Source organism: Anas acuta, chromosome 6 (assembly GCF_963932015.1).
Source record: "Anas acuta chromosome 6, bAnaAcu1.1, whole genome shotgun sequence".
In the NCBI taxonomy this organism is placed as follows: domain Eukaryota; kingdom Metazoa; phylum Chordata; class Aves; order Anseriformes; family Anatidae; genus Anas; species Anas acuta.
In genome coordinates this window covers 27582511-27607786 of record NC_088984.1, presented here as the reverse complement: position 1 = coordinate 27607786, position 25276 = coordinate 27582511, and the positions used below count along the sequence as shown (strand labels likewise).

Genomic DNA, 25276 nt, shown 5'->3' with positions numbered 1-25276 from the left:
TTACTATAAACATCGTTGCTACTCACAAATGAAGCCAGGTTTAAAAGCAGAAGAGTGGCCTTACAGTGACATCACTACAGCCTCAGACACTATCATGAAACTTAAGCATAATTCTTAGATTTACTTGTTGTTTTGTACAGTACAGTCTGTAATAACAACTAAAGCTCCCACGACCTGGGGTTCAGTTACCTATCCCTATACATAACATAAAAGCACAACAATGAAATCTGCATACATGCTAAGTACCCACAATGCTGACTCTCTGCCCCTTCTTACTCACTGTGGTTACAGATATGTTACGTCCCCAGGGTACAAACCGTATTGGTGCAGTACCTGCAAAACTGGTCTCCGTTCAGACCATAAGACACAGGCATGTCAACAGAATTCATAGTTTCATTTTTTAGCAGCCTAAACACAACAGAGAACACATTTAAAAATAAAAATAACACTTAAAAAAAAACAAAAAACAAACAAAAAAAAACCCACTACCTAAGCCCTTTCCCCAAGAAGCCCAAAGCCCTTCTTGCTCCTGCAGCCACCACCGAGCCTGCATTACTTCCTTTAATAACCTCGCTTAATTCTCAGGTGCAGTATCACTTCTCTATTTTCTCTCATTTGTAACTAACGTCAAACAGCTGAAATCAATTATCATTCACCTCTAGTAATTCAGATGGGAGTTTAACTTCCTTCTCCACAGCTGTGCATGCAGTTCAAGAGGCAAGTGGTGTAGTATTTTTAAACCCATTGGCCTACCTATGCTGCACGAAGGCTCTCTGGTCTGTCAAAAACAGCTTTCCTAAAGCTGACCTTCAACCTACAACTAATCTGTAATCTTGTAATAGCAGTGCAGATGTTTGGGAGGGGTTAGTGCTGGCGGAAAGGATGAATACCGTGTTCTAAGGGCCTCCCTGAGCCAGCAGCACTGAAGCAGTGCTTCAGAAGTAGAGAGAACCTGGAAATTGCCCTTTTAGCTGAATGCCACCTCTGTGGTAACGAGTTCCTGGACATCGTTTGGTTACGGCACGGAAAGGTCCCGCTGCCGGCTCTCCGCAGCCGCTAGGGGGCAGCGGCGCCGCGCGCGCTCCCGCCCGCCACGTGTCCCGCGGGCGCGCGCGGCGCTTCCCCCGCCGGCGGGAGCGGTTCCGGTGGGGCCGCTGCCCCCGCCCCGTCCCGCCCCGCCCTTTCCGCCGCGCTCCCGCTCAGGCCGCGGTTCGGGCCCGCGCCGCTCGCGCACGTGGCCGCGCCGCCGCCAGCCGCCAGCATGCTGGTGCTGTTCGAGACCGCCGCCGGGTACGCCATCTTCAAGGTGAGGGCAGCTGCCGGGGGGCGAGCCGCGCGCGGGGTCCTGCGCCCAGACGGGAGGCGGTGGGGGCGGCCGTGCGGCCTGGCCTGGCTCGGCTCGGCCATCCGCGTGGCCCCGCGGGAGAACGGCGGAGCGGGCGGCGAAGGGGCCGGGGCGTATGAGGAGCAGTGAGGTCCCTTGGTGTGCTCAGCCCTGAGCAGAGCAGGCTGAGGGGAGGCCTCATGGCGGCCTGCAGCTCCCTCACGAGGGGAGCGGAGGGGCAGGCGCTGAGCTCTGCTCTCTGGGGACAGCGACAGGACCCGAGGGAACGGCATGGAGCTGGGACAGGGGAGGGTCAGGCTGGGGGTTAGGGAAAGGGTCTGCACCCAGAGGGTGGTCGGGCACTGGGACAGGCTCCTCAGGGCCGTGGTCACGGCATTGAGACTGCTGGAGCTCAAGGAGTGCTTGGACAGCCCTCTTAAACACGTGGTCAGATTTCTGTCTGGTCCTGTGTGGAGCCAGGAGCTGGGCTCAGTGACCCTTCTGAGCCCCTTCCAACTTGGGATGTTTTGTGGTTCTTTTCTGTGACTTTACAGGAGGGGCTGAAAACAGCCCGTATTATAATCAGTGCAGCCAAAGTCGACATAAAGCAAATGTAAGAGGAGAGAGATGCGCAAAGAGAAATGCAGAAGTTCTGCAGAAGTGCTGCAGTAGCAGACGAGTGCAGATGTCAGCAGCTGGGGCATGGTGCCTGGCTGTGGTGCGTGTGCGAGGCAGCTAGAGGGCACCAGGCAGCAAGCAGCAGCGTTCACAAGCAGGCTTTAAACACTTCCTGTCTGAGAGAGCGGATTGCAAATGGTGCCTGGCTTAGATTGCGATAGAGCTGGCAACCGTCTGCTGGACCTGAGCATACACAGTATTTTATTAAAATACATGTTTTGAGACAGGCGTTGTTTTTCCATTCTCGTTCTGTTTGCAGTGCTAATGCTAAATATGGAGAGTCATAGCCACACTGCATGTCTGTGGGGCAGTGAGAGCTCTCTTTTCCGAGACACAGTAGTTGCAAATTTATGTAGTTACATTTGTACATCCATCCTCTATCAAAGTGTTCCCTGTAGAGTTTAGCTTCAGTTTGCTTTTTTCCTTTTTAAAGCCACCTCTAGAGATAGTTGCTGCTGCTGTTTTGTTTATTTTTTAATTATTTGAGGGCTGGGTGGAATTTGGGCTTCTGAAACTCTAGAAATAGTTGTGGTCGCCCACTCCCATTTTTAGCAGTACCCACACGTATTCATAGCTAGCATAACTGCTCTACCTTTATGTTTTGGTGGTCAAGAGCTATCCTCCTCTCAAAACAGGGTAGGTCTCAGTTATTCCCTTATTGGTGTTGCTCCTATTGAAGAAACAAAGAGCCTAAAAAGAAAGGGCAAATAGCATAACCGTGTTCTAGATCTCAGAGGGCTCTTCCCAATGAGTCTTGCTATCATGTGGTGCATAAAACGTCTGTAGGTAGCCATATTTTTTATATGCTAGAAACCTCAGTTTAGCAGCTTGTATATATTTTTCTCTGTGTGTCCACGTCTGTTCATAGAAGGTGACAATTCCATCATCTTCGGGATAGAAAGGACAAACTGTAGCAAAGAGGCAAGAGGCTGGGCAAAGGAAGATTTGCCCAAAGGGCTTTTTGTGCTTCAGTGTCCTGTGAGAGATGAGTTACTGTGTTTACTTGCTCAACTACTAATTCAGTTTAAAAAATAGGGCCTTCTTTGACCTGTGTTCAAAAATCTGCAAGGGAGCAGAATCTTGTAATCCCTGGAACAGTTCTTTGCACTGCACTTAGTCAAATGGCAGTTGTGTTGGATCTAAGTTGCAGCAACAAAACCACAATATTTTTGACTGAGGTATTAAAGAACATAATGTTGTAAGGATCTTGCCCATGTTGTTCCCCTGAGCACTTTTCTAGGAATTTGCAGTACACTTGGCATTTTATGAAATGTGTGTAGGATCTAGGACTGTAATTGTTATTCTTCTTCTGTTTAAAGACTGAAAGGAGATCCCCTTTGACCAGAGCTGGGATTAAGCCATTGCAGCCTCTTAAGTAATTTTTGGCTCATTTGATTACTGAGCTGTGGTGAAGAAGTCATCTATCTAGAGACATCCTCTTTCTTCCTTGGGTTAGCTCAAATTCATGACAATAACTTGTGGGATCGCTCCTTCCTGTGAGGTGTCCCAGACATGTTTGTATTTTCCCAGAGCAGAGGCAGGTTTGGTTTTGGGTCACTGGGGTTGTGAATGAGTCTTGTAGGTGGTAGAGCAATCCTGGTTTTGATAAACAAGGAGAGGGCTTTGAGGAGATGGTGCGGGTTCAGAAGAACCCAGCCATTATTGAGCAACTTCTGCAATGCAGTTGAAAGTAAATTCAATGCTGTAAATGTTGTTGTATGCTGGATGGAATTATAAAGGTAAAGTTGCTGAGAGAGAATGGTGAAACTGGAAATCATGGTTTAATTAACTGAATCTGTTGAATTAACTTCCAGCAGTTGGGTATGCTATAAATCTGTTTCAGGTCTTCTGTGCTGAATGCAGGTTTGAAAATTGTTCAGAAGTGCTTTAAATATAACTGTGTTGTTTTGTTTTTGTTTTGTCTACAGGTTCTTAATGAGAAAAAGCTCCAAGAAGTTGACAGTTTATGGAAAGAATTTGAAACTCCTGAAAAAGCAAACAAAATGTAAGCAGCCTTATGTGGGGGTGGCAGCTTGGCTTTTGGAAGGACGCGACTGCCTGTGTAGTTCTGCATATCTGAGGTTCAGAAAGAAGTATTGATTTTCATTTTTCAGTATTTTAAAACTTAAAAGGCATGAGCAACAGTAATGTGAAATCAGATACTGAGACAAACTTGAGGTGCAATATCAGAGTGAGTGAAAGAAATATATATATTTTTTCAACTTGCAGTGTAATTTGGCCGCAGAAGCGCTATATACCACTGAAGCAAAAAGCTGAACAGTATTGTGGGGCGATTTGAATGCTTTGACAAGAATATGTGAATTTGTAATGCTGAAACTGGCTGAAATAAGATTTTTGTGCTCACAGGAAATTATTGAAATAAAAAAAGGTTTAATCCATCTGAAACTAATAGCATGTGAATCCTGTAAATTGAGGGTTAGTCTTGTTGCCAATACCATCAGTGATTGTTAGTGCCACTGAGCAGCTGCACGGGGGTTGCCGTGTGTGGTGACGAAGCTGGCCTTTCTAGCAAATCATTCTGAGATTGGGAACAATGGTGAATTCCTGCCAAGTCCATATAGGGTGTTTTTACTGGAAAACTTCTAACCAGCTCTGGTTAGAACAGATACCTCTGAACAAGCTATGCCTTGCGTTTCAGATTTACCCTTCTCTGGAGGAGTATTTAGAGGAGAGGACAGAATATCCCACATCTGTCAGTTTGTAGTGTTGTTAGTCTTGTCTTGGAAACATCATCTTGGCCCCTTGCTAGAGAGGATGTGGCTTCTAATGGATCTGTGCTCCGATTCAGTTAGTTCGTGTATTTCATGTGTTTATGAAAAGGCACCAAAATAAGCCTGGAGCTTTTGTTGGGCTTGAGTTCTTAGCTGTAGCATTCAGCTTTATCTGTGACCTTGCTGCTTTTGCAGATACTTGACTCACAAAGAGCAGTGGTTAATCAGAACTGGATTAGTCAAATGCCTGTCCCTGACAAGGAATTTACTGGATTGTGATAGCTTCTTAACCTTAGCTCTAGGTATCAACACCACAGATTATGTGAGGGGGAGAAGGAACTTGAGCCTAAGGAGCTGGCACAGTGTATTTAAACGCCGTTCATATGATTTTGGCTCCAGTCAGCAGTTTGGGCATGAAAGAATTTTCTGTTTGGTAGTTGTTTGTTTTAAGCTCAACTCAAAACTTGTGTTCTAACATATAATTAATTACAAGGGAGGATTTGAGGATTCATGGGCAATGAATGGGTTCACTTTTAACGTCTTTGAAGGTGTATTTGGTCGAAAAGCAAGTTAAATCTGGGCTGCTCGCAGAGGCAAAAGGTTCCCTTTTGAAGATGAGTGGGAAGATAGTATCATCAGTCAGCAGTGACACCTACTTAATCAGAGTGCTGCTGTCTTGAAATTCAGATGGTTGGTATCTGTCCTTAATTATGAACTACGAATGAAAAGGTGGCTTAGGTTTTCTGATTGTGTTCATCTTAAATAGAAATACTAAATCAAAATTCCTCCTTGAAAACAAGCTTATGGGGCGCAGCTGAAAAGTTACATCAGGTTTGGAGTTAATCAGCACGTTTATTGCTCTCCCTCCTTTTTTGAGGGTCTGGGTATTGATTTCTTGTTCTTTTACAGTTCCTGTCTTGTCTGTAAGACTACAGTAGTGGGGACAGGAGAAAAAAAGTTAATTCTAGCATCTCTTTTATGTACATTTGTTTACACGTGTATTTTTTTTCTTCTGTAGAGTAAAGCTGAAACACTTTGAGAAGTTTCAGGACACAACAGAAGCTCTTGCTGGTAAGTGAGAGTTAATGCTGTTCTTACCAAAACCAAACCTGCCACACTAGTTCATTCATTACTTGCCTCTGCTCTTGCTGTGTTTTTCCTTTGCTTAGTTTTTAGTTCATACTTTTTTTTTTTCAAAGGCAACTGTTTTTGTTGTTTTGATGTCATCCACTCAGTCTGTAGTGTAGCAGAGACATAAAGAAGTTTTTTTTTTTTATTACCATTATTGCCCAAGTAGTTTCCTGATGAGCATCGTGTAGAAGTTGGACTGAGGTATGTAGTCTGTTGTCAATGATGGATTCTTGTTGGAACTGAATGTAAGTGATACGAGTCTACATTTCGTCACTACCACTGAGACAACAGACGGATATCAGAGTACATATATTACAAATGCTCTTGTTTTATGGACATGTTGTGCCTGTTTTTTTCTTGCAAAAAATGCTTGTATTGCACTTTAATGAATTTCAGCAGTTTATTGAATATAAGGCCTTCACTTTTTCTGCTCTTTAAACACTCAAATAACTTGACACAGCAGACTGGTTTGAACACAAATGATAAAAGAGCCAGCTAACCGTTTGGGGATGGCATGCTTATTACTGCTGAATTCACTGTTACTGTATGACTTCTGTAAGTGTATGTTAAACATCACACTATCAAAGAAAGGATCTTCATAATCAGATGTAGCAGGGATAGTTTATGATGGAAGGTAAGGAAGCAGTTTAAAAATGGAGATGCTATACACACAAGTAAAATGGCTGAGATTGAAGCTGCTGTATGTTTTTCTCTACCTGGCATGTTTTTTTGGAATATGTTGCTTTTTCTTAGTTTTAGGTTCAGATCGTGTAGTGTCAGGATTTAAAAAAAAAAAAAAGTAAAACTGAAGTGAAGTAGTAGAGTTTGTGGTTTATTTGGGAAAGGGGGGAGATTACTCAGACTACTTATGTCACATTTATTTTGAAGGGAAAATGATCTGCTTGTTTTAAGTGGCTTAGGAATTATTGGTTAGCTTGAAAGCTTCATGACTTATCTCCATTATAGAACGGATGAGAGGAAGGAGGAATCTGAACACAGCACTTAGATCTTTACCCTTACATTTCATTAAGGTTCTGGAAGTCAAAAATCATTGGCTTCTGCTATATATACTATGATGAAGATGTTACATCAATCACAGTTCAGTGGAGCACAAAGCTGACCTGCAGAGAGAGTTGTATAAGTGCCATCTTAAAATATATTGTGTGGGATTGTAAAGCTTTTACAGATCTATTAATACTTGAGTACAAAAAAGTCCCTTTAAAACTCTTTAGTCTGCATGGTGTGTATTAAAAGGGTCTGTGTCTGACTTCCCAGTCAGTGTGCTTGGCATTGTTCTTTGTTGGACTTTGATGGATGGTTATCATCAGCAGAGGATGCAAATAAGCTGTTACTCAATTTAAGATATTGTGGCGGTGGACTAAGGGACCTGGAAAATGGCTGGTTAATTAAATCACACACAAAATGTTCTATTAAAACCTTGCTTTCTGAAATGTGAAACCTATAGCTAAAGCATATGATGTACATGTAAAATTCCTTAAAATTGAAAGAAATAAAACTGAAAGGACACAGAGAAAGGTGAGGCAACTGGGAGAAGGGTTCTTGATTTGGGCCTTCAAAAGGGCAAGGATACAATTTTCTTCTATTGATTCTAGCTATTTCATAGTAAAGTAGTACTGCAGCTCAGACTAGAGCTATGGTGGGCAGTCAAACTAAAAGCACTAAGTTAGAGGTCCTATTGTTACAGGTTTTAGGAAAGGAAAGAAACTACATCTTTGGTCTTCTCTTTTTCTACAGCATCCACAGCTCTTGTAGAAGGCAAGCTCAGCAAGAACTTGAAGAAAATTCTGAAGAAGATAGTGGCAAAAGATGCTCATGAACAATTGGCTGTAGCAGATGCCAAACTTGGGGGTGTCATAAAGGTGATAAATGACTGCCATTTTTCTTTTGTCTCATGCTACTGAAATCTTACAGACAGGTTCCAGAGATTTTAAAGTTGTTAATAATGGAACGTGTTTTGTTTGTGATATGGAAGATAGCTAATCCTTGTGATCAAGTGTCCTTCAGTTCTTGTCCACCAGTGGAAGGAAGAAGTACGGTAGAGGTGGTCTGCTTTCTCTGATATCTCCTAGGTGTCAAATCCTAGATTCCTGTCCTGTGTTTGAATGTTGCCTGTTCCAAAGACTTTTATTCTGACCCTGTTCTCATCATGTCTTAGGAGATTGGCGTGGGATGCAAAAGGAGTAGGATTCCATGTTGAAGTGAATATTGCCAAGGACAGTGAAATAATTACTCAGTTTTGTGCTCTGAAAAAGATCCCAAAACCTAAAAATCTGAACACTCTATCTTTGAATTTTCTCTCTGTAGCCAAACTCTTTTAATAAACTGCAAAATCTTTGGTTTTAATTTCCGGTGTCTTAGAGCCTTAACTGTAAATTTCCCCTTCAAATTGTGTGATTGTTACAGTGTAGAGAACTGAGAGTATCACTGTCTTGAGCATCAGAGAAGACTGGACCTGTTGAGTGACCATAGGATGGGAGTGGGAAAGCTGATTTTACTAAGATAAGGCTACTGGAAGAAGGGCTTTAGAGGAATGCAGTTGTCATCATTGACTTGGATCATTGATTTCTACTCTGCAGGATAAGTTGAATTTGAGTTGTATACACAGCCCAATGGTTACAGAGCTGATGAGAGGAATCCGTTCACAGATTGAAGGGCTTATTACAGGCCTTCCTTCTCGAGAGATGGCAGCGATGTGTCTGGGTCTCGCACACAGGTGAGTTCCTAGAACACCTTTATTTCGTCCCATGTTTTCTCCACTCCTTTGTCCTTAGCCATGTTATACTTGAAGTGTCTGAGTGCATGGCATGGCCTAATATTCACTCTAAGTCACTATGCCTTTGTATCTGGAGTCTTGTTTTATAAAGATTTGCACTCACACTCTAAGGAAACCCATCAACCTCTCCCAAAGGCAGTTGATAGCTTCTTTTTGCATGTTGTGTACTACAGGATTTTGTTTGAAATGTCTCTGTAGCAGTTTCAACCATTAAAACAAGCCATGTATGGTTTGTTTAAAATTCTGCTGCCACTTAGAGATGGGAAGAATGTGATTTGCTAATTTACACTGTCATATATACGTTATATAATGTCTTTCCTCTCTCTGCATCATTATCTTGTTAGGTTTAGTGGAGAAGTAGTTAAATACAGAACTGTTGGATCAGCACAGGGTCAAACATTCATTAGTAGCTTTTAATATTCTGACATGTTTTGGTGTAGCTAATTCTTTAAGAATGTATTTTTTGCTGTTAGGATGCCTCGAAAATAGTCATTAATATTGAAAAAGTACTTTCAAGATGGAAGTCCTCAGTGTTATCATGCTTCAGTAGTATACTGAAAACTTTTAAACATACATGGAAAGTCAAATGCAAATAGGCTTTTCCAAACAGTGAGAATGTATCTTTTCTAGCAAGTTTCTTTTACTAGCATTGCTGGTATTTGCTGCTGGGTCAGTAGCATTTTGTGGATCACCTCCAACCACTGCAGAACTAGAAGTGCTGTTGACAGATAGATAGCATTTGCGGGGAACCATGCAGAAAGAAACCAACATCAGGAAATAGCCTGCCTTAGTGTTGGCGTTCACTGGTGCATGTGGTACAGATAGCCTTAGCTTTCCCTTTCACCTTGTTTGTAGCATGTGTGCATGTACAGATGTCACAGCTGTTGTGAAAGCATGTGTCAGCTGGACTTTGCCACTGGTCACAGGTGAGAGTGGTCAGTGAGATAAAATTGAATGAATGTATGGGCAGCCATACTCCTGTAAAATAGGAACAAGCAGGGTATGCTTTGCGGTGGGATGTCAGGAGGCTGATGAAACTGTACTTTTGTCTTCCCCAGCCTTTCCCGATACAAGTTGAAATTCAGCCCAGACAAAGTAGATACCATGATCGTCCAGGCAATTTGTAAGTATATTTACAGCTTAAATTATTCATGGATTCAGCTTAAGATAGCTGACTTCTTTACAATGGTTACAGAAAAGTATTGCTGTCAATTTCCTCCTAGCATTTGTCAGTAAATTGGGTAGTTCTGTTCAGCTAGGCTTAAGGTTTGTTTCCTTAATAGGGTTTGCCACAAGCAGAGACACTGTTAGGGTGATACAGTAAACTGATGTCCATTTTCTTAGCATGGAGATCAGCAGGCAGTGTTCAGCCCTCTGAGGACTTTGCTTTCCAACATGCCTTGCCTCTGAGTAATTTTGGGAGAGTGTCAGGGCCCCACAGTCAGAATTTCCTGAGTCTTCATTTTGGTGGTAGCTTGCATAGAGGGTAATGTGGAGACACTCTTACGTTAGATATATTAAAAAACAAACAAACAAAAAAAAACAAAAAAAAAACAAAAAAAACTGCAGTATTTAATGCTGTATTTCGTGTCCTTGATTTCGTAATGGAAAAGACTGAAATTGTAAACACAGTTAGGAAAGCCTATTCCTCATTTTACCTTGACATCAACATCGTGATCAGTGTACTTGCTGTGAGGTAGTAGTGAGGAATCCTGTTTGGAATATTAATTCCCAGACTGTTGTCAATGATGAAACATAGTTAAGCTGAAAATAATGATTTAATTCAGCTCCTTCGTCACTACCACTGAGACAACAGATGGGAATGTTGGTATTATGTTAGCGGGAAATATTTTAGCCTCAGGGCTCTGTAGCAATATACGCTGTGGGTGTTACAGCGATGTCGTAAATCCAGTTATCGGTCATATCTGGTAACTGGTGAGCCCATTGGATTTGTCGGATATATTTATAAAGGCAATTAAAGGGCTTATTACAGTCAAGTAACTGAATACAAGATGAGTTTCTTACAATTACAGGCTTTTTCTATAAAGTTTATTAGATGGACGATTTTTGCATCAGTCTTGTGTGGGTGGCACTAAGAGGAAAAGTCACGCTAGCTCCTGCCCTCCTTTCAGGAGAATGTGCTTTACAGCTGTTGCAGGAGTCTGTTGTCCAAGATGGTCCCAGTGATGAAACTTCCAGGCTGCACTCAGGGGAATTCTAATATTTCTACAATATTGTGCCTAAGATTGTGCAGCTCTCTGAAGAGTTAGGACTTCTAACGTACTGCAGCTTGTGTTTCATTCCAGGAAGTCTTTATAAGGATAAAATACTTCTGTTACTGCCCTTTACATTATTTAAATTTGTTGATTTAAGAGTTTTCCATGTTTAGATTACGTTCAAGTAATAGAAGTCCATTCTTCTTTCTCTTAGCACTTCTTGATGATTTGGACAAAGAACTGAATAACTATATTATGCGCTGTAGGGAATGGTATGGTTGGCACTTCCCTGAGCTGGGTAAAATCATCACAGATAACCTAACGTACTGTAAATGTGTGCGGAAAGTTGGTGAGTAATAAGGAGGCATGAGCCTGGAGTATGTTTCATGTTAGTATACAATGCATTATGACAGATTTGTAGACCAGCCACTCGCTCATCCAGCGAGTCATGATCACATACACAATCCTGCCATCAAGAACTGGGCTGGTAGAAAAGTAGCATATGCTGTCTCTATCTTGATGCAACTTAAAATTCTGAAGCTTAATAAAAAAACAGTAGCAAATGACCAACCAGATTTTCATGGACCACGAGCTTATATTCTTACAGTCACAAGTAGCACATCATTTTGGAAATGAGCTGCCAAACACTGATGTCAAGAGAGTCACTGCCTCTTTGTGGCTGTTCTCTGAGACTACAGCTGCTATATGTTTTCATTATAACAGAAAGAATAGTGAATACATTATTTTGGACCCTTGCTTTTCCTCTTAGGCATGTATTTTACATAAATTTTTCTTTTAATAAGAATTTTGCAGTTAAGAGAAAAACTTGTGGTTTTAAGGGAACTTTTTTTTTCTGATTGTAGGAAGAATTACTTAGGCCTGGTGAGTTGTAAATGACTGTTCGCTTCCTGGTATTCTTCCTTTGTTAATCTTGACTGAAAATTTTGCAGCCATCAGCTACTGAAAAGGTGAAGTGTTTAGTGTCACAAAACGAAGTCTTTTTTTCTAGTTCCAAATTTAATCTTTCTAACCATTCTCAGATAGTATAAACAGAGTCTGAGCATTAGCACGTTTTGGGGCTTTAGAATAAGATGATGGCAGACTTGACTCACTGTTTGTTATTTTGGCCTTTTATCTTTGTCTCTGTTCTTTTTGTACTTGTTCATCTTGCCACCAGTGCAAACATGCTTTCATCTGTCCCCTGCAGGAGACAGAAGAAACTTTGCCTCCTCTGATGTTTCTGACATCCTACCAGAGGAGATCGAAGAGGATGTGAAAGCTGCTGCTGAGATTTCCATGGGGACAGAAGTATCAGAAGAAGATATAAACAACATAATCCATCTCTGTGATCAGGTATGTGCATGTATGTGAATAACAGTAGGAACTCAATGTTAGTTAACAATATTAGAGCCTCTTCTGCCAAGGAGAGATTTTCCCAGGCCTTTCTAATACAGTTATGATGGCAGTGATGATTCCTATATTGTTGCTTTCCTGATGTACGAACATGAGGGTGCACAGTCACTACCTCATCTGAGCCATCTCAGACTGCTGGTACCTGCATGAAGTCTTCTGAACGTGGTAGTCTTACTTTTGAGTAGGATTTTGATGTCAGCGTTGTTTTAAGCTCTTGGAAGAATGGTACCGTACAGCCTCTTTCTAACCTGTCAGTTTTGAAGTTAGGTCATAAACCCTGGGTTAAAAGCAGAACACTGAAGTCCAAAAAGAATTAAGAGCCCTATCCTGCTTCCATTTGTACTGCCTGTGAATTCCTTCTGACTTCAGTGGTGCCAATTGTGACTTTACCAGGGAGTGGCAGGGTTAGGAGTAGTGAGTTCCTGTTCTTGGTCTAGACTGGGCTGCTTTTTTATGTGTGTTCTAATTGTGTGTATTTGTATAGGAGAAGTACAGAGCATTTATCCTATTTCAAGAGAATGGTGGCAAAGATTTATATGAAAACTAAATGTTCCAAAGGTTTTGTCCTAAAGAAAATGTCCTTACTAAGAATTCTTGTTCTGCTTCGCTGTCTTTGGCATGTTGTCAGCTGCTTTGTCAGGAGCTTTGCTGAGAAAATAAGTTGTATAGAGGAATGAGCAATACAGATCCAATGTACTTCGTGGACAGAGCTCTGCTCTGGGAGTATGCCCGATATAAAGCTTTCTATTACTGTGGTTCTTGTCTGTCTGCAGTTTGCACCATTAGCCTCACTGGTTAGAATTCTCAGCACTTCTTCTTTCAATACATTTACCTCTTAGATTTGTCTGTCAGCTAATACTGATTCCTGTAACCAACCTCTGTCTTTGCCAGGTGATTGAAATCTCCGAGTATCGGACACAGCTGTATGACTACCTGAAGAACAGAATGATGGCCATCGCTCCTAATCTCACTGTCATGGTGGGTGAACTGGTTGGAGCAAGGCTAATTGCTCACGCAGGTGGGTCATACTGGCTTAGCTGACCTAATCAGAGGTTTTCTCTGAGGAGCTTGTCAGCTAAAAGCATTATGCAAGGCCCTGATGAGCACCTCTTGTTAAAAGGAACGTGGTTCTTGAGGAGTCTTGAGAATACCAGCATGAGCTTGGTTTGGTAGTAGTCTGTGATGATGTAGTTCTTGGTTGGCCTGAGTTCTCTTTGGAATATGAGGGCAACTTAAGTCACTACCTCTTCTGAGACACTGAGTTCCCCGCTGATAGTCCAGTAACTATTGACATAAGATAATGAAAAGCTGGCTTTAAGCTTTTACAGTCAGACCATCTCAAGTTAGCAGCCTTATTTTGGGTTATCTATGCTTCAGTTGTGTGGTTAATGCATTATTGCTGCCAGGACTATGTTTTATTGAGTTAGACTTCTATTGCTGAAGTTGCACCAAGATAGTTAATTTAAGCATGAAGGATTGAAATGGCTTACCTGTCCTTCAGGAAATGAGCTTGAAGCAGCCCTTAGAGAAACAGATGGCTCTGAGCTTGCTGCTTTTGAATGCTTTAGGAGTCTAGCATCCTGCTTGTTTAGCTGCTCATCTGAAAAATCACTATCTCTGTGCCACCTCTTTCTAGGTTCCCTCTTGAATCTGGCAAAACATCCAGCTTCAACGGTTCAGATACTGGGTGCTGAGAAGGCACTCTTCAGAGCACTGAAGACGAAGCGGGACACACCTAAATTTGGCCTTATCTATCATGCTTCTCTGGTGGGACAAACCACTGCTAAAAACAAAGGAAAGGTGAGTTGCAGAACAGTTTACAGGGTTGGCTTTTTTGAAGCATGTAAGTCTGTTGGTTGCTTGAGCTTCACATTGAGACGCTTTCCATGGCCTGCTCTCTTGTGCTTTGTGATTATGTGGGAAGTGCCACTGTCCCACGAATCTTTGGGTGTCATTTGTTCTTGTTGGGAAAGGGGAATGGGATTGTCCATCAACATAACCAAGTAACAACAGATGCATTCCTGCTAAGTTGTGATGTAACATTAGTTTTCTCAATGTGTATGTTACTACTTCCTTCTATGTGATAGTAAACTATGTAAGCCGTGACAGGTTTTAGTCTTGCTTAAAAATCAAATGTGTACTGTTTGCTAAAGGTAGTAACTTTTGTGGCTTGCTTTAAAGTGCTTAGGTATTTTAACACATCAGGGTGAAAGTGTGATTTGCTAGGTTTGGATGTTACTCCCTTACGAAGAAAATATGGTGTTAAATTAACAGTATTTCAGTGTTGAAGAATTATATGCTTTTTTTTTTTTTGATTAAATGCTGCTAGTAAATGGTTGCTTTGTTCTTCTGTTTGTGGGTATGGTTTCTAGATCAGAGTGAATCATCCCCTTATGTTCAGTCTTAGCATTTAATATTTTGGCCTTGCGCAGATTTCTCGAATGCTGGCAGCTAAGACTGCCTTAACTATTCGTTATGATGCCCTTGGAGAGGATACAAGTGCTGAAATGGGAGCTGAGAACAGATTAAAAGTAGAAACAAGACTGAGGCATTTGGAAGAGAGGGGGGTAAGTACAGTAGAGGACTGCATCAAGCTGACATTCTTGAAAAATCTGTCTCCTATACCTCTTAAGTTTCTATCATATTTTTTGATAAACTGCTTTCAGAGTCTTTGCTAGTGTCATTGTATTTCTGTAGTCTCTCCTGGCCTTGGCTGGAGCAGTAGGGTTTGTAAGCTTGTTGCATCCTTTTGTATCTCATTTTTTCTTGTTTATGTGCCTGTCTTCAAATACGTTATACTGAAAAGTCTTGATTCTGAGAAAGTAAAATCATATACTTACGATCTACTGTATCTCTGTATTAGTTGTAAAGGTATATTGTTACTTCATAGCTTCTTCCTTTCTCCCTTAGAAAAAAGTTCGATTGGTATCGTGTTGTTCCCCAAAATGAACACGGGATGTTTAGTATTCAGCAGCCAAAGCAAGATGTTATTTACAGCAGAGAAGATGCAAATTGCTGCATTACCCTCCCATCACCTAATACATGTTTTGCCTCTCTTTACGTGCTGTTTCATCTGTTGCCATTGGCACAGCATGCTGGAACAATTGTCGGGTTCACTTTCCCTCTTTTAGCTGGTGTGCCTTCTGCACGTGATCTTGCAAGCTACGACTGGGTGCAGTCTTCTAAGCTAGAAGATCCAATGCTAATGCTGTAGTGCTGGCATTGCTAGCATAGAAAAAAAAGAATCCAGAAAAACTTGCCTACTCCTCTGAGCATTTCATGAGAGGCAATACTTCCCATGGAAACAGAAGCATGGAGACAGGTTTGTTAATACCAAAGCACCAGGTGATTACCTGACAGTTGCAAATTTAATCCAAATCAAGTTTTGAGCCTGTGCTGTGGTTTTAAGGTTGGCTATATGCCAGGTATAGTGTGATACCTGCCCTGACATGTGATTATCCTTGCAAAAAAAAAAAAGTGCACAAATTTGAGTTGGTCTTGTGAATTTAGAGGTATGATGCATGTGGCTGTGATATGTTTAATCCTGTACTAGATGCCCTTTAATTGCATTGGCTTCTTGAAGAGCCATATTAGAGAGACACATGCCTTTTTCACCCTGGTTACCTCCCTGTCATTATGCTACTTCCAGGTGTAAGACTCATAGTTACGCCAGAGCCTGACCAATAAAAGCCGCTTATCTTTCAATTTTTTAATTCCCTTCAAAGGTTGTGAAACTTCTGTTGTGAATTGTTTTCATTATGAGTAATTTGTTTTTCACTTCTAAATTTTTATTTTAGATAAGAAGAATAAGTGGCACTGGAAAAGCCTTGGCCAGGACAGACAAGTATCAAAACAAGAGGTGAATGTTTTTTCTTTTATTTTTCCAGTTTGGCTGAGTGTAAATAACTCTTTATATTTTTATTCCTGAGAAGCTTTTTGGTTGTGGGCTGGATTGCCTTGAGATCCAGAAAACATGTTCTTTGCTCTTAAACACTGATAACAAGTCCCATCACTAATTGGAATTTCTATGTTCCTGCATTTTACAGTTGTAAAGCCAGTGAACTGGTGAAACAGTCCTGATTTTCTAGTAGTAAATTACTGATGTTATCAGATAACAAGCATAGTTAGATACTATCAGCATCAGCCTCAGAAGTTGAATAGCTGGGGAGTTAATATGTAGCAGCTTTATTTAATGCAAGTCTGAATAAGTTAATTTGGAGAAAATCAAAATTTAAATTTCTTTGATACGTTTCGAAGCTGCCCTAGAAACCTACTTAGTATTATTCTTAGGGAAAAAAAAAGTTTTGAACAAAGCTCAAGTCCCATATATAATAATATTCTATCTTAAGCAATAGAGCAGTTTCTGGTGCTTTAAATGACTGTAAATTGCAGCTGAGATGGCTGAATGGCTAAGGGTTGGAGCATGTTGTTAATCTGAGCTGTGACACCTGGGTTTTTCCACTTAATTTGTTGGCAGGTATCTCGCTTAACTTGGCCTTCTCATTCCGGTAAATTTTTGGTGTGCAGAAGGCACATGCTCTGCAGAAATAGGGCTTGGTGCTAGTTCTGTTAGAAAAAATAACACTTTTGCACCTATCTGCACTCTCCAAACAAGCATCTTTCTCAAGGCTGGCTGTAATTTGCATTTCCATGTGCTGAGCATCTCCAAGTGTAGTGATGGCTGTGATTTCTGGAGTAGCTTTTGAAAGGACAACCATGTGTCAGTGAATGAAGCATCAGGGTGTATAATGAGGCAGTAGCTTAGGGAGGAGAGGAGATGACATGAAGGCTTTTCATCTTCTGAAATGGGGAGTTGTGAAGTTCTGCTGAGACATGTTGCTACTGTTAGGCATGCTCTGCAAACATGTCTAGGCTTGGGGAGAAGAGATGCTGAAGATAATACCTTGCTGTACGGCTTAGTCTGGCTGTTTAGAAGGGGAAGACAAAATGCTCATTTCATGCATTCAAGGCAATACTGAATTCTGGAACTGCTGAATGTTTTTTCGTTTGTTTGCTTTTTTTAGGAGTGGGTTGAATTCCTGTGAAAGTTAGAACTACTTTGTAACAAGAGTCTAGTGCCTATAGACTGACAGAAGTGTCTGTCCAATTATCATTGTTACCATTGTAGAAGAGTCATGGTACTACTGCTTTATGGAGATTGTATAAAGGGCTAAGCTCATGTTCTAAGGACACTGGCAAGAATCTCATAGTCTTGTAAAGAACTACAGATTCAGCATGAATTAGCTACATCAAAGTAATGTTTCAGAAGCTTGTTGTCAGGTAGCTTACAGAGATGAGGTTTCAAGCCAAGTGTTCTTATGCTTTCTAGAAACAGATGCAAGGGAGTGTTATGCATCGTCATGTTTATTTGCTGATTTTGTTTTATTCATTAGTAGGATTTTGACAATGACAACGAAGCCACTGAGCTCTTTCCTGGGTTTAACTGAAACAGAATCCAGTGTTTTCAAGAGGCTATGTAATCAGTTTCTGCAAAGCCATATGCAGTGGTCATAGCCATGAGAAAAATCTGTGGTGCTTAGAGGAGCAATTGATGGCACTATTACCATTACCACATACTTCCTAGTCTAATCACCAGTCTCAGTTTTATTTGTAACTTGTGCAAGGTAGCTACCTCAAATTCCTATGTTACAGAAGTGCTTAGAATATGGCTGGGGGAGAATAGTGTAGGGTTACTGTTTTAAAATTCCTTTCTCCTTGAGTAGCGATTCTCAATGAGTCAGAAAAAAAACTGCTTTATAGATATTAGATGATTCAACTGCCCTTGAAAAGGTCTGAATGAAGAGCACTGGGTTTCAGAGCAGCTGGTTCTCTACACCCTTTACAAAAGTTTGAGGCTGAGCAAAGGAGCATATGGTATTAAGGAAGAGGGAGTTTCAATAAGATTAAGTATTCACCTGTCTGTCTCATCAAGTCAGTGATACAGAGGTTAGCCATTACCTTTCCTTTTGACTTGTGTTCTTTTGAATGTAATGGTGGAGAGGCAGTGCAGAAAAAGCAAAAATTAAGCTACTCTTAATTCTGTATGTCTGTTACCCTTAGGATACACTCGTATGGACCCCAAATTTTGGGGAGCCATGTGCTGGTAACTATCCAGCTGCCATAGGAAGGCTTTCAGCTGCAAAGAGATCAAAGGGGTGATTTAAATGCTCTGTATCTGTAGAGTTTCAAACAGATACAAATCAGAACTGGTATCTTCTGTTCAGATCAGATAGTTGTATTTTATGAGGGTATCTCCTGTAGTGACGATTACTGATTGATGAACAATTCATGTGATGAAGAAAGGACCTGACTGCGTGTAGATGCTTTGCTAGCTGAGAAGGATTGATTTGCTAATGTTTTTGAGAGTTTGTACTGGAAAGCTAATGTTCAACTGCAGAATCTTACCTTGGGGGCTAGCTCTCCTTTGTTACTTAAACCATCTTGCTTCTTTCATTACAGTGAAGTAAAAGTATATGACCCGTCTGGTGACTCCACGCTTCCTGCTGTTTCAAAGAGAAAAAAAATAGAGGAGGTGGAAGAACAGGAGGAAGGGGTTGCTGTGAAAGCAAAGAAGTTCAAAGCGGAGATGAAAGGTTAGTTGCTGCAGCTGTGGTGCTAGCATATTGCTGCGTGCATCGTGCAGTGGGATTTAACACTGACAACCAGCTGCTATACCTGGTTACTCTCCTCAGTTATGACATAATGTGTTAATGATAATAGCCTTAAACAATTGTAAGGATAGAAGAACACTTCGAAAAGTAAAATCTCAACTCATTCTTCTTACATTTTCATCAAACAATACTGTTTCATTATGCAAGGAAGTGTTTCAACATGTAAACATTGAACATTAGAACTCAAAGTTGGAAGTTTCACTCTGAATTCATGATACGTGAACAGTTAATCCCCGGTGAGCTAAAATGGCTGCGGCCACACTTGTTCTTTACTTCTCTGAAATACTGTGTGAAGAAAGGTTCTGGACTTTAACTACAAAGCACTCTGTTTTTTGTAAGGTGGTTCACTTCAGCCAGCATTTTCCATCTTTTCTCCTCTGTGCACTTCCAGCATCTCTAAATGGCTGACCTAATCATTCCTACATCAGTGGAGTACCCAGTAACTTGGGACTTTCTGTCCTTCTTGTGAGACCTTGAGCCTGAACTGCTTCCAGTTCTGTCAACTGCACATGCATGAAGGCAGGGACTGTCAAAGCCTTCCCTTTCTGCCTTTCTCTGTGCTGTTCTGCTCTAGAGAAATTGGAGGTAGGCTGTCAGGGTAGCTGTCTATAAGCCTCTTAACACTCAGCTTAAACTGAGGTGAACTTTCTAGATGCTGGTTGATAGTTGGTTTACGGTGTCAGTGTACGTGGATGGAGCAACCTGTAGGAACCTAAATTTAGCTGAGAACTAAAGTTTCACTGGAGGGAGAATCCTTTATATTGTGAAGCTGAGGTGTGCCCCAGCTTGTTCTCACGTGCTTATAATGAAACAAAGACAAATAAGTACTTTGGATGCCTGAATGTTGCCCATTTGCTTTTTGGACAGCATGGGTATTTTCACATCTACTGCTTTTGGTAATGTTTTGAACTAACTTCCCTTACTGTAGCCTCAGAATCGTTCCCTTGGGCCTCACTTCCATTGTCAAAGTGTTGACATCTTGTAGGTGTGAGCTCCTTGCAGGTGAAATATTACAATTATTTCCAGCCTGGCCTCTTACAGTACGAAAAGATTATTTTTATTCAGTGGTTCATGTGTTTATAGAGGAAAACTTTTGTTTGCTTTGCTTTTTTGAGCATTGTTACCTCTTAGTTTAGGGGATTGGAGCTTAGCAGTTATCCTTGAGTTACCAGGAATTATTAGAGCTGTAGACAGTGTTTAGAATATTGGTGAACTGCTGAAACCTGTTCTGTTAAATTTCAAAAACTTGAAAAAACCTTCCTGAAAGGGTACGGCATCCTTCAAAGGTTCACAGCTATTGTTTTTACTCCAGTTCTCTTTTACTGGGACACTTGGGCATTAGAACTATGTTCCTAATGTTTGCCAGATGCTTCAAACTATGGGAGGAGCAGTTCCAGAGAGCTTATTGACCTCCTATCAACTATATGCAGATCTCATCCTTTCAGCCTGTCTTCCTGTACCCTTTAAAATAGCACCGTCACTAAGTTTGCAAGTTCTTGTTTGACCACCCAACAAAGTACACAGATTTTCCTGACACAGGCTAGACAGACGGTGACCTTGCTCTTTTTCCAGTTGATATGTTTGTACAGTGTGCGGGTGGGGTGGTGGTGAGCCAAGAAGTTTGTTGAGTGGTTCAGTGAGTTCTGCAGTACACAGGAGAGTACAGAGGAGGTCCCAGCATTGAGATTTATATTGTATGTCCACTTGCATATGCACAAGCCTTTCATTTCTGCTGTTCTTGGCCCTGGTTTTTCTGGTGCAGTGCTCTGTTAGGCTTTTCTCTGGTCCGATTGCACATCCAGACACAGTGTTGCGCAAGAAGTCTCTGCCCCCTCCTTCTCTGTGCTGTTTGTGCAGCTGCATGGTAAATGGTGCTGGTGGAAAAGATGTTCAGGAAAAAGGTGAATTCTTTAGCCAGATAAGTATGATCCAGTTCATATTACGTGAGGAAGGTAAAGAATGAGATGGGAAGTTGTCACTGAAAAGTGATTTGTCAAACTAATACTTTATTATTCACAGTAAAGGGGGAACAGTATTTTGCATTGTGCTATCCTGAAAACAGAATGTTACTGCAAGGTGTGGTGTGTGGTGTTTGCTGTCTCCCTGTTGGGAGTGCATGAGTGGCAGTACTTTGGAAAGGAACTGCGAGTGGGGGTACTAAGGAGGGAGGCATGACTTCAAACCATCTTTTACACCTAAAAGGAAACCAAGCAGAAGGATAGTGCCTGAAATAAGTTACTTAATAAGTTGTTTTCTAATACAAATCTGTGTTAATGGTAGGGGAAAGGAATTATTTTTGTGGCTAGATTCTGAAACTGGATGTGGTTAAACAGAATGCATACCGCTAATGGGGCCAGCCAGTGCCCCCAGTGAAGTGCTTAGCTGAAGTGTCAGAATATAGCAGCAGCTACTCACTTGAAAAGGTGTTGCAAACATAAACAAATTAATGCAGGGAACACTGCAAGGCACAAGGCCTTAAATGCCAGCAACATTATGAGGTGGTGTCTTTGATAGGCTGTGTGACTTGATTCTGTATGCATAGAGGATCACGAGGAGGGGAGGGTGCATTAGACGCTGGTATGTAAAAACTTGGAGAAGATTGGTAGAAAATGGGTGGCTGGAACTACTACTAGTGATTTCCAGTGCTGTGCAGGGCTGTCAGTCAAACTGCTCTTCTGGGTGCTGCCTGTTGTGTCTTGGTGCCTGATAGTTGTTATGATACACAGCTGTTGTCAACTGCTGTGTATCATAAATCCAGCTGGGCTTGAGTGACTTAAAACTGTTAGATCTGCAAGGAGAAGAGCAGCACCCTCAGAGCCTCTGTCCTCATTCTGCCTAGGTACAGATATGTGAAGTCCTGCAATGAGCTTTGCTAGAAAGCAGCAACTTAAATCTTCCTGTAGGCGTCTGCTGCCAGCTGTGAGAAGTGACAGTGCCTGTGAGCGTGCAGTGCATTATCTGTGGTTGTAAATTGTGACAAGTTCCACTGCCTGATGTGTCATACTTGAAGACAGAGTAATAACAAGTTTCTTCCAGGGTACCACCCAATGTTTTGCTTGAAAATGGGTGGCTTACCAATCCTGCTGAGTGAATATGTGTAGCGTAGTGAAATGTGATTTGTGTACTTTTGGTACTGTATAGCTTTAATGTAATGACTTACTTGTGCCACTTTTTATTTGTGTGTGTCTTATACAGGGAGGTAAGGATACTTATTCTTAATTGGTTTTAATCCATTACACTTGTACACTGTTCACTGTGAATGATGTGTGTGGCAGAATCCACACTTAAGGTCATATATACCAGTTCTTTTATCTGGAATCCTTTGCTGGCTTGCTTGTGTCACTTTTTTAATGTCAAAAACCTGCGTGTGTTAGCTAGCTGTATTTTGCTGTGGAAATGTCTAGAAGTTTTCTACAATGAAGCCTGTTCTATATCTGGAGGTTATGTTGGAGGCAAAGATTGAAGTATATTTTTGACTCATAATCGCATTGCTGCCCTGAGGAACTAAACTTGTGACAATATAATTAAAATGTTAGGAGGTTGGGTGGTTTTTTTTCTTGTTTTAAAAATAACAGCACTGTTTTTGTTTTTGTTCTTTTTGTAAGTGATAAGTGAGTACGCTTTCCAAAGGAAATTGATTCTGTTTTTTTGGGGGGAGTTCACTGAAAAAATTGCTTCACAGCTCTGGTAGCAGCTGCACATACCACAAATGCTACTAGTTTTGGCATCTTGGTTTTGCAGCTACTGCAGGACAATGGTTGCTATATTATGAATGTACTCATGAGTACTACATCCTGAGAAATTTGGTATCTAGCACTGAATCAGTTGTGCAAATAAATTCAACTTGGGTACACTAAAGTAACAGCCTGGCTACTACATAAGCTGTCAGCTGGTTAGTGATTTCTGCTTGTTTTCTTTACCGAGAGGTTCCTAGGACTATGGCATGTATTTTAGAAAGATGAGGGGTGGTAAATTATAGTGTCTCTACCACTGTGATTAGATGTGCCAGCTGTCGACGAATAGTTCTGAAAAATAAATGTAAGAGAGCATTAGTAAATCTCTCCTTGGGTTAACAGTCCTCTCAGCTTGTATAAATAATTCAATTCCTGTCTTCCAGGGCAGAGTTTCTACTCTTGCATTAAATGTTTTATGTCAGTTCAGCATTGAGATCTTTGTGTTTGCCAGTCTAAACAGTTAAGAAAAGATTGCTGATCTGCTTCGTAGCAGATTTCCAATGCTAAGATAAGGGAATCAGTGGAGAACAACCTACTGCAGGCTGAATGCGCTTCTGATGTGGATTGTTGAGTCCTTCCACTGCTCTTGTGATGCCGATGAAAATATTTGCCTAACTGTGGACAGTCTGTTTTCAGAAAGAGTACCTGATAATTTGGCAGGCAAATAAAACATGCAAGCTTGTTTTTGAAATGTTGAAGGCAGCGTATAGGAGTGCTATTTGTGGCAGGAGAGGTGAATAGTGTTGTCACACTGTCGGTTGTCTTACATAGCTGCATGTTTTGATAATAGTAAGGAATAGTTATGCAAGCAGGGGCGAAGTGGAGAAAAAATAGGTATGGAAATACGTAAAGGGAAGAGTATTTTTTTTTTGTGTTCTTTCTTAATATTTTCATTGCATCCTCTCATCTCCTAGAAAGCTTTATCTTTTGCCTTAAACGCTTCTAATAACTGACAACCTGCCACTTTTATTCCTTCTGTGGTACAGAAGAAGAAGAAGCAGATGTAGATGAGGGTGAACCTGTCAAAAAGAAGAAAAAGAAAAAGGAAAAGAAAAAGCAAGCTGATGAAGAGGAGTCACAGACTGAGGAACCACCCACCAGCCCCACAGTTGAGGTGAGGCAGAATTCTACAGTTGCTTCACCCTTTTTGGGAATGAATTCCCTTCAAAGTACATGGAGTGAGGGGAAAATATTCTTACCTATGTAACTCAGGGCATACAAGGACTGTTTTACTATTTAGCAACTTTATTTTTATTATATATATCCGTCACTGTAAAGTCCAAGAAGATTTGCATTCCAAAATAAGGTCTGGGAAATCTGTGGTGGTAGTGCCTCCATGCACCAAGAATCTTTCCTCTCCTTTCCTTAGCACACCCTCAGCTTTAGTCTTCGTTATTTATACCTCTTCTACAGAGGTCCCTTGGTGCTAATCCACAGGCATCCCTATCGTTTAGGGCTCCTGCAGAGCAGAGGCTGTACCTGCCGAGTAGATGAAGCATTGTTTGATGTCTCCTAGCAGCAACAGAGTAGATGCTGTAGCCAAACTAATTGCTCAGTTCTGAAATTCTGCTCTAAACATCAGATTTAATTTTCTCTCCTTTGATTAGGGCAGCTACACTGTCAGATATACACTGACCACAGTGCTGAGCTGCCAGTGGTTGTGACAGACAGCACAACTTCCCTTGCCCCCTGGCCTCACTGTGCTGTAACTATCAAGTCTATTAGCAGTAGAGGAAGGCTCCATCTCTTGAATTGTGCTGTGTGAAGCGTGGCAGCTACAAGGATGCTTTGAGTGAGCTCTGTTTCTTAGCTACCTGCGTTGCTTTGCTTCTCCATTATAGTTGATTCATAGCAACGTTTGTTTGTTTCCAGAATACAGAGAAAAAGAAGAAGAAAAAGAAGAAACTGAAAGATGAGGATGAAGACTGAGAAACAGGGGGAGACACAGGCCATGGGACAGCTGCTTCAGAGTAGTATTTCTTGACAAATTTTCTTTAGCCTATTACTAAAAACTTGTAACTTCCCAGTATTGCAAGAGGGCAAGGAGATGCATTTGATAGGTATCTTTTGTCCTGGAACAGGATACCTCTGTGTGTCTGTTACTTGGAAGGATTGCTGGGTTGTTTTGCTGTTCCTTTAGTTGAAAAGCTTGAGTAAATCCTTTTTTCAAATGAGGTCCTCATTGGTAAAAAATAAATAAATAAATAAAAATAAAAACATTTTTATGGAGATCTTACGCCTTTGTCTTTTAACTTATTTGCTGGCTTTCTAACCATTGTCAGGACCATTTCTAAGATTTATTGTTTTAAGAGAATGATCAGCAAAAACCTCTTTCTAAATGTATAAATGTTCTGTTGTAATTTCTTATCTAAGGAATTCAAAGCTTGTAAATGTTCTTAAGTTCTCCATAAAATTGATACAAATATCAGTGCGTAATGTAAAAGATGCATTGAACAGCTGAGCTGTGAAGTCTGCAGTGTAGTTCTCAGGAAAAGAACTTTTTAATCCTTCTTGAAACATTTCAGTTTTGTTGCCCTGACTGACAAGATTGAGGTGCGGGTTTTGAAGTAATGTGGGTTGGCT

The 25276-nt window shown here is 41.1% G+C and overlaps 1 protein-coding gene and 4 non-coding genes across 5 annotated transcripts; all 5 read left to right on the top strand.

Annotated features, from left to right (window-relative positions):
* Positions 1 to 1146: 1146 nt before the first annotated feature.
* Positions 1147 to 24929, top strand: NOP58 (NOP58 ribonucleoprotein). The gene is made up of 15 exons (XM_068686004.1): positions 1147 to 1306; positions 3931 to 4007; positions 5753 to 5805; positions 7621 to 7745; positions 8463 to 8599; positions 9718 to 9782; positions 11090 to 11224; positions 12083 to 12228; positions 13180 to 13306; positions 13925 to 14088; positions 14721 to 14855; positions 16086 to 16147; positions 18748 to 18881; positions 23683 to 23807; positions 24566 to 24929. Exons 1-15 carry the CDS (start codon positions 1262 to 1264, stop codon positions 24620 to 24622), a joined length of 1587 nt encoding a protein of 528 aa, XP_068542105.1. The 5' UTR covers positions 1147 to 1261; the 3' UTR covers positions 24623 to 24929.
* On the top strand, positions 6072 to 6160 carry LOC137859063 (small nucleolar RNA SNORD70). Its single transcript, XR_011098143.1, has one exon. It is a non-coding gene; the product is annotated as a small nucleolar RNA SNORD70 (small nucleolar RNA).
* Positions 10392 to 10479, top strand: LOC137859055 (small nucleolar RNA SNORD70). Its single transcript, XR_011098135.1, has one exon. It is a non-coding gene; the product is annotated as a small nucleolar RNA SNORD70 (small nucleolar RNA).
* LOC137859058 (small nucleolar RNA SNORD11B) lies at positions 12333 to 12416 on the top strand. Its single transcript, XR_011098139.1, has one exon. It is a non-coding gene; the product is annotated as a small nucleolar RNA SNORD11B (small nucleolar RNA).
* Positions 13461 to 13546, top strand: LOC137859057 (small nucleolar RNA SNORD11). Its single transcript, XR_011098138.1, has one exon. It is a non-coding gene; the product is annotated as a small nucleolar RNA SNORD11 (small nucleolar RNA).
* Positions 24930 to 25276: the final 347 nt, after the last annotated feature.

Bases quoted from the DNA above. Each gene is read 5' to 3' on its own strand.
- NOP58 (XM_068686004.1), top strand. From the start codon at position 1,262: ATGCTGGTGCTGTTCGAGACCGCCGCCGGGTACGCCATCTTCAAG. The intron at 4,008-5,752 runs GTAAGCAGCCTT...TTTCTTCTGTAG, and splicing joins CCTGAAAAAGCAAACAAAAT to AGTAAAGCTGAAACACTTTG. The intron at 13,307-13,924 runs GTGGGTCATACT...ACCTCTTTCTAG, and splicing joins AAGGCTAATTGCTCACGCAG to GTTCCCTCTTGAATCTGGCA.